The following is an 8551-nucleotide window of genomic DNA, read 5'->3' as shown; positions in this document are numbered from 1 at the left end:
GGCTAACAGAGAAAAGATGACACAAATCATGTTCGAGACTTTCAACGTCCCAGCCATGTACGTTGGAATTCAAGCTGTCCTTTCATTGTATGCCTCTGGTAGAACAACTGGTATTGTCATGGATTCTGGTGATGGTGTTTCTCACTGCGTCCCAATCTATGAAGGTTTCTCACTCCCACACGCCATCCTCAGAATTGATCTTGCTGGTCGTGATCTTACTGACTACCTCATGAAGATCTTGACTGAAAGAGGTTATGCTTTCACCACAACTGCTGAAAGAGAAATTGTCAGAGACATCAAGGAGAAGCTCTGCTATGTTGCTCTTGACTTCAACGAAGAGATGCAAAAGGCTGCTTCATCATCAGAACTCGAGAAATCATACGAACTTCCAGATGGTCAAGTCATCACCATTGGAAACGAGAGATTCAGATGCCCAGAAGCACTCTTCCAGCCATCATTCCTTGGTATGGAAGCATCAGGTATCCATGAGACAACTTACAACTCAATCATGAAGTGCGATGTCGATATCAGAAAGGACTTGTACGGAAACATCGTCTTGTCTGGTGGAACATCAATGTACCCAGGCATCAACGACAGACTTGAGAAGGAGATGGTTGCTCTTGCGCCACCAACAATGAAGATCAAGGTCATTGCACCACCAGAGAGAAAGTACTCTGTCTGGATTGGAGGCTCAATTCTTGCCTCATTGTCCACTTTCCAAAACATGTGGATCACCAAGGAAGAGTACGACGAGTCTGGCCCAGCCATCGTCCACAGAAAGTGCTTCTAAACAATTTTCAATTCTTATTTCTCTTTCTCATATAACATTTTTATTCATAAATAATATACCTATTATTACTATTTACTTTAATTATATAAAAATACTTAACTGAATGATATTTTTAATATAAATATAAGAAATTTGTATAAAAAACATAACATACTTCTATCAAAACACACATCCAGTTAATAACTGGGATGAAGTGAAAAATCAATTGAACAGCTGTGACTCCTTTGGGATTTCTGTTGATCTTAAACGAAGAGATTGGTTGATTTCTTCCATCACTTTATCTTCTGCCTTTCTTTCTTCGCTTTTGCTTCTTTTTTTCTCGACTTGGTGTGTGATAGGATTTGTTAACGCTTGTTCGACAACCTCTGAGCTATCCACAAGTTGTTTTGGGATATCCTCTTCCACTTTTACAGGTGTCGCCCATTTTGCCACAAACGTCACAAACTGTGTGAGTGCGTCAAATGGTGACGAAATGACTTTTAAAGGGAATGTGACGATATCTATGAAGTTATCCATACACAAGGAGTCCATATACTTTGCGACGTAGTCGACCAACTTCGGTACCAACACATCGGAGTCTCCGCGTAGTGTATAATCCGTGAAATCGTCATATCTGGTTGATGATTTGTTAATAAACGCTACAGTAGAAGAACTCATTTTAGCGCGGCGTGGCAGTTGGTTAGCTGGCATGACTTCGAGTGAGCTTCCAATCTATTTTATTAATCCATATAATAAATTATATTAAAAGAAATAATATATCTATTCTATTCGATAAAGAATAGATTAAATACCAAGCAAAATAGAATCCTATTCTCTTCACGATGAAACCAACGAAAATCAAAGAGTACAAACCACTAAAAATACATCAGCAGATGACGCAGCGGTGAAAGCTCGTTGGAAATTATCCGATTGAAGTGGTTCGCCAAACAACACGACATCTAATTTAATCAACGCACCACACACGGGACATCGAGGGATATCGATCCATGGTACTATATGTTGTGGTAATACTACATCAATGTTACCTTTATAATCACATTGGATACAATGACATATCTTTCCAGTACCATGAAGCTCTATCACATTTTCTACACCACTCAGTTGATGAAGGTTGTCAACATTTTGTGTGATCAAACTTGAAAGTTTGCCCATGCGTTGAAGACGTTCTAACGCAAAGTGCGCTTTCGTCGGTTGTTTGTTCGAAGTGGCTACCCTCAACTCAGTCGACATCTTCCAAAACATCTCGGGGTGTGCAAGAAAGTTGTTGTAATTTGCATACACTTTGGGGTCATACCTCGTCCACATCCCACCCTTCGAACGAAAATCGGGTATCCCCGCGGAAACTGATATCCCAGCTCCAGTCAACACAACAACGCGTTGTGAACGAGCAATCGTCCGCGCTAACGCCCGACACGCTAAGTCCAACTCTTCTTCACTCATTTCCGACATAAAGTCCTCCATCCTATTTTTTGATAATAGAGTTCTATTTGTTTTCTCTCTGAATTGTTTTAGTGGGTCTTCTAATTCACTTTTTATTATTTTCTTACTATACTCTTCAATTAAAACTGTAATTAAATATATTCTTAAAAAATATAGTAGAAGTTTTTTAAGGTTTTTTTAATTCTTGAACTATCCATTCATGTAAGTGTCTTGTATTTTACTATGTAAAATGGTATAAAAACTATAATAATATGGTAATTTATAACATACATAACTTATCCCCGCCACTGAGTGCCGGAGATTTATTATACAAAAGAAAATGATAATAGAATGAAAAATTAATTTTATTATATGTTCGGTCTATGTAATTATCAATTATAATTTAATATTGTGTTAATAATTAATAAGACACTTAAAATAAAAGAAAGAAGTTTTTTTATTGTAAAAGTTTATTTATTCCATTAACTTTATTTGTTTTTTGGTCAATTTTTGATAAAAAATGTTCCTAAATTACGGGAAAAGATAAGTTTAATAAAAAATATTATAAATATAATTATATAGATCTTATAAATATAATTATTTAAAAACTAAATAACCAATAACACAACCAATAACATAAATAAGGTTTAAACCATTTGACCAATCATTTTAAATATCTCAAAGTGAAATAAATACAGTTGATTTGGTGATAAATTTGAATAAAATAACGGGAACCTGTTCCAAACAAACCGAGTTTATTGGCATCGTTTACTCGAAGAATTTTGCTTTTAAGCAATAGGGCTTTGCAACAAATACACTCTTTTGTAAAGTAAAATGACATATGCTCTGTAAAAACCATCTAATGGCAGAACTTTTACTACTCATTAACTCGATTACAAAATAAGTAGAACATAATTGAGTCTGTCAATTATGTTCTACTTATTGTTTCCGATTTGTTTCGTTGTTATCAATTTCTTTGATAAAAAAAGTTGTTTGTTGTAGAGTTCCACTTTTGTATATATAACTATATAACTTTATATAATAAAAAGGTTTATTGCTGTTACAAACAACAGCTTTGTTTTTATTGTTGTTACACGCTTTGTTCGTAAAAAAAATAAATTGAACAAATCGTCCAAGTTTGTTTTGATTGTAAAACCTAATCAAAACGTTTATTTAATTTATTTATAATAAAGAAAATAAATTAAAATAATTAAAAAAACAAAACTGAATAACAAAAAATTAACCTATTTTTGTAGATAAATACAATTTATAGTAGTTTTACTAAGAGAAACAATAGTATTTTTATTTAAAAATAATATAAAAAGAATATAATAAAATAATATATTAATTATTCTAATAATAAGAATAACCTTAAAAATAAGAAGACATGGGAGTGGAAGGGCTTACTGTTTGTTTCCAAGTATCCATAACCCCAAACTGACTCTTAGGCGATTGTCGAGCCTGCAGTGAAGAAAGTCAATCTCTTCAGATACAGAAATTCTACTATTGTAGTCGACACAAACAACATCGTTTCAAGTCTATTAAGTCTATCTGACGTTGAATTGCGTAACTACTTTACTTTCCTCAACATTGTAGCAAGTAAAAGTGCTTTGAAATTTATCTTTGTGTTTGATGGAACCCACCATTCAGACAAAATTAAAGAGGTCATCCGACGGCGTAATGATGGTACGAAAAAAGCTTGTAAGTTCTTTTCAGAGCCAAATCAGTATAAGATCAAGCGTGGCAAGTTACTCAACTTTGAACGGTTCTTGATGTGTATTTTGAAGTCATTAAATTTTCAGTGTGTACGAGCTGTGTATGAGGCTGATCCACTCGTCGCCTCATTAGCCAGAACACATGGCGCGACTTTTATTATGTCATCAGACAGTGATTTTTATTTGTCTGATGTTCCTTATGTTATTAAAGCAGATGAATTTTGTCATCTTATTAAATGGAAAGCAAAGGTGTGTTATAATCATTATATTACTATATTTATTACTATATTTACTACTATATTTACTACTATATTTACTACTATATTTACTACTATATTTACTAAAACTAATAGAATAACAAAATAGAAAGGAAGACTCGACAATATCCGATCTTTGTACGTTGATTGCGTCGACACGAAAATGGTCGATAACTATTGTTTGCAATTCAATCGCGACTTCTATCCGATCTTCTCGGCACTCGCTGGCAACGACTACACAAAAAGCTTTGCACCTCTGTTTACCCACAAGATCGAAATTTTCACCGACAACACACTCAAAACAGACATCAGGGACATTGTCAAGTTTTTAAGGACTTTCAAACGCCTTAATCAACTTGTTGAATACATCCACAAGCAGTCTAAAGAAAAAGACGAGAAGTTCTTTCAAGCAATTGAGATGACTAGAATGGTTGCTGAACCCTCCTCAGAAATCGAAAAAGAAACAGCGCAGTTGGAAATGGACCATTTAGCATATCAAACATGCGCAAAGTACTTTGGAAACACTATTGAATTACTCAACCCGGACAATATCGCTTTCTCGGAAATCCACTGCGACCCGAAAAGAAAGCCGTTGTATCTAGTCGAACAACCAATTCGCGCTATCATCTTTGGGTTTAACACAGAAGAAATTGTTACTGAGAATGAGGCCACTGGAGATGTTTACGGGACTGTGAAAACAACACCTACTCGACTGATGAAGTACACCGATTTTATAAAAAAATCATCACCAGAAAGAATTGATATAGTCTTGAAAGGAATTTTTGGAACGAATGAGGCAATTTTTAAATTGTGGAATAATGTGCCATGTGATGACGTGTGGAAAGCAATGGTAGTCACTCTCTTTGCGTGGCTGAAAAAGAACTCGGACTTTTCTGAGCGCGAGATTCAGTTGGGGTTTCACACAGCAGCACAACTCATTTTAGACCCAACCAAACGAAAAGTTTGTTATTTATAATATTATATAGATTATTAATTATATACTATTATAATTAAGCAATAATATTAATAAGAAGATGTATAGTATCAAAAAGGACCAACGAAGTGCAACACATGTCTTCACCGCTTACAATATCGTGTCGTACGACTTCTTGGAACTGTTTATCGACTATTGTGATGTGCCTTCTTTCAATGTAGAAAAGATTCATATTGAGCCTGCCGCATTCATTCAGTATTACAGCGACGTTCCATTCACTGAGAATGAGTTTGACCAGTTGGTTAAATCACAAGACATCTACAAATCCTTTGCTGAAACCGTTTTGAAGAATAATTTTGATTGAGAAGTATTATAAAATGTTTATATATATATATTGAACTAGATATGTTAGTAACGAATTAGTTTTGAATAGTTACAATAGGCTGAATAATAAAGTCTGATTTCTAATTAACGATATTCCAAAAATACAACAAGGAAATTTACTATATCCGTTTTTTATTATAATATATAGTATCGACCATCGCTAATTAAAAACCATAAATAAATAGTAAATTTCTTATTAATTTTTACCATTTGACATTCTCAAAGAAACGCTGGTTATCAGTCGTTTTCTTTGCTTTTCAAATCGATTGATATGACCTATTAATCGCATCAAAACAATGACACTCATTTGGTTAACTATCGTAAATGGTCTGCCGGTTGTGTTGATATTACTCGGAAATTGGCCAGAGAAGGAATTACAAACTCCACATTTCTTGCTTTCTTTTTTTTGAGAATATACAGGAGTGAAAGTGGACCTGTAAAAATGAAAGTGAAATGTAAAAACAAGGGTTTAGTATATAATAATAGCATTTTTCACCAAAACAACTTTTTTCACAAATTTTAAAAAAGAATTGTGTAATGATTTGAATTGATATTTTTAAGAAAACCAAAATCAACCATTTTCAACTTAAAAATGTTCGATCTAAAATAATAGAAGAAATAAAAAAAAAATGGGCAAAAAATTCACGTGTTTTTTTCCGAAACAGCCCCTCATCTTTTTTTCGGAGTTAATTTTGAATGTAGGCAGGAGTGCATTCTTGAGAATATTTCACTAGATGATTATATCAAAGCATCACCGACAGTTATCAACGGCACAAAAAGTGAAGAAAAGACTGACTGTAAAAGTTTCTTCTTGTTTTGTGAAGAAGACGAGGAGTTCCTTACCGAAAAAGAACGTCATCAATTAGTGGTCAATCAAAATTATTTGTCCGAGAATTTCGATGAATCTGTTCTTACTCCAAAACAATTCATTTCTCGTTTTCATTTGGAATAAATACGACAAGGATGTAAGGGTAAAAGTCAGACATATCTTCTATAAAATACTTTCAATTGAAGAATTTGGTCTTGCGTTGGAGTCCAGGCAATTACAAGTCCATTTCATTACAACAAAAGTGGCATAATTCAACAAAGACAATGGCGGGAGAGCACACATTATCGACTACACTGTTTTGGGAAACGTTTACAACATCTCACCAAGTGAGATATCAAGACTGAAACTCCGGGGAGAGAAGTCTATTTACAATTTAAAAAAAAACTCAAGGAGGTCAATCAAAATTAAACGAACAACAATTATCACAATTGAAAACCGCGATACGAACATGGTTGGAATTTGAAAGAGTCGTCACTTCGAGGTGGTTATCGGAATACATTGAAAGATGTTTTAACAAGTCTTACACACGACCAGGGATATATTATTTAATGCAATCAATCGGCCTCAAATGCTTCAAAGCAAGAATAGTTGAGGAGGCGAGGTTGGGAGTGCCATCAGAAGATATTTTTCTTTATTATGACACGATTGATAAAGAGCTTGAAGGTGTCCCGGCGTTATTTGTGTTTATCATGGACGAAAGTGGGAACCAAGATTTTATTGACTCTAAAAACATCAAAGTGTTCATACCCGAGAAAGTGGATCTCAAATATGTTCGATGTGCAACCGACAAATCTTCCAAGAAAATAACACACATCGCTATCGGTACGCGTCTGAAGCAGACACACATCATCCCAAACCATTCCATCGAGAAGTACTTGAATAATTCTGGATATAACGAAGAAAACACACATTTCATGTTTGGGAAAAAGAGCACTCTTTCCAATGTGTTGTTTCAAGAATGGATAGACAAAGTTTTTATACCTGAAGTGCGCAGATTGAGAAACATATTTAAATACGAAGGTAAGGTCTTGCTTTTTTTTCTACAATTGTAGTTCTCATAACAACAAAGTTATTTTAAAAAATCTTGACGATGAAAACACCAAAGTTCTATTTTTTGTCCCAAATACAACCAACTTTTTGCAGATGCTTGACGTTGGTATTTTCAGTCAACAAAACAGAGAAAAGATAACAGAGTCAGTATTGGAGTTTGAAGTTGACAACATCTTTCAATTGGAAAGCCAAGAGAAAGAAGATGTGGGGCAAATTGGTGTAACAGAAATGGTCCAGATGTTGAACCAACAAATTGCCGATCAAAAGCGGAGGTTGGAGGAAGATGGTGTCTCAGCACGTGATTTCTATCTTGGTTATTCAAAAACCATGAAACAGTTATACACATTTCAAGAAGAGATGAAAAGAGGAACGGGGTACAAAATTCAGTCATTCTCACAAATTCTCAAAGATGAATATCAATTAAGCAAAATGTCAAAATCAATAGTCAACATCTTAATGAGCTTTGAAAGAACTGCGACTATTCTAGCAACAATGAACTCATTTCGACAAGTTGGTATTGAAGTCATTCTTAGTTCTAATGGTTGGTACTACTGTCGGGCAAATCCTTTACTGGCAAGAGAATTGTCAATAAGGCCCGACATTGTTCGTGCATTGTTATCATTACCTGTAAGAGAGTTGGAGAAAGGACATCACAATGTAAAGGTAGATGAAGGTTATAAAAAATGGTTTAAATTTTCAAAAGACAACAAATCGAAAAGAAAGAAGAACTTGAACTGAATAAGTTTAAAAAGAAAAAAATCAAAGAAGACAAAGAAAGAAGAAAGAACTCAAAAAAGTTGAAAAAGAGAAACTCAAAAGAAATGAAGAGGCGCAAAGAAAGAAGAAATTAAGGAAAGAAAATTGAGAACTAAAGACAATGTCCCCGAAATTAATTCTGATGAACTCCTTGCTGAACTTCTTTTCAAAACACCAAAGAAGAAAAAAAAGAGAAGTGTGAAGATAAAGAGATAGAGAACATAAGCGTTAAACAATCGTAAAATCTAACAACATCTGACATCACTCACATCACTACAAACTGTGAAATCGATATTGGTAACCAATTAAATTTTGGAAAGACGATCAATTGTGAAAGAGACAAGTGGCTCGATGGAGACAGCATCGATTGTTATATTTAATACCACTTATTTAATCTTTCTGAAGTTGGTGTCCAGT

The 8551-nt window shown here is 34.2% G+C and overlaps 3 protein-coding genes across 3 annotated transcripts; 2 read left to right on the top strand and 1 right to left on the bottom strand.

Annotated features, from left to right (window-relative positions):
* Positions 1–10: 10 nt before the first annotated feature.
* On the top strand, positions 11–790 carry EIN_309200 (actin, putative; the record flags this gene model as incomplete). Its single annotated transcript, XM_004184245.1, has 1 exon — positions 11–790. A coding segment is annotated over one exon (780 nt), but the record flags the coding sequence as incomplete, so codon positions are not given.
* A 201-nt stretch (positions 791–991) lies between these two features.
* On the bottom strand, positions 992–2251 carry EIN_309190 (NAD-dependent deacetylase, putative; the record flags this gene model as incomplete). The annotated part of the gene is made up of 2 exons (XM_004184244.1): positions 992–1501; positions 1643–2251. The coding sequence occupies 2 exons, from the start codon at positions 2249–2251 to the stop codon at positions 992–994; spliced, it is 1119 nt and encodes a 372-aa protein (XP_004184292.1).
* Positions 2252–3596: 1345 nt separating this feature from the next.
* Positions 3597–5479, top strand: EIN_309180 (hypothetical protein; the record flags this gene model as incomplete). The annotated part of the gene is made up of 4 exons (XM_004184243.1): positions 3597–3617; positions 3658–4173; positions 4291–5142; positions 5216–5479. 4 exons carry the CDS (start codon positions 3597–3599, stop codon positions 5477–5479), a joined length of 1653 nt encoding a protein of 550 aa, XP_004184291.1.
* Between the last annotated feature and the right edge of the window lie 3072 nt (positions 5480–8551).

This window comes from Entamoeba invadens, assembly GCF_000330505.1.
Source record: "Entamoeba invadens IP1 unplaced genomic scaffold scaff_1105074725651, whole genome shotgun sequence".
NCBI classification, from domain to species: Eukaryota; Evosea; order Mastigamoebida; family Endamoebidae; genus Entamoeba; species Entamoeba invadens.
Note: the sequence above shows the minus strand (reverse complement) of the source record. Positions and strands in the feature narration are given on the sequence as shown.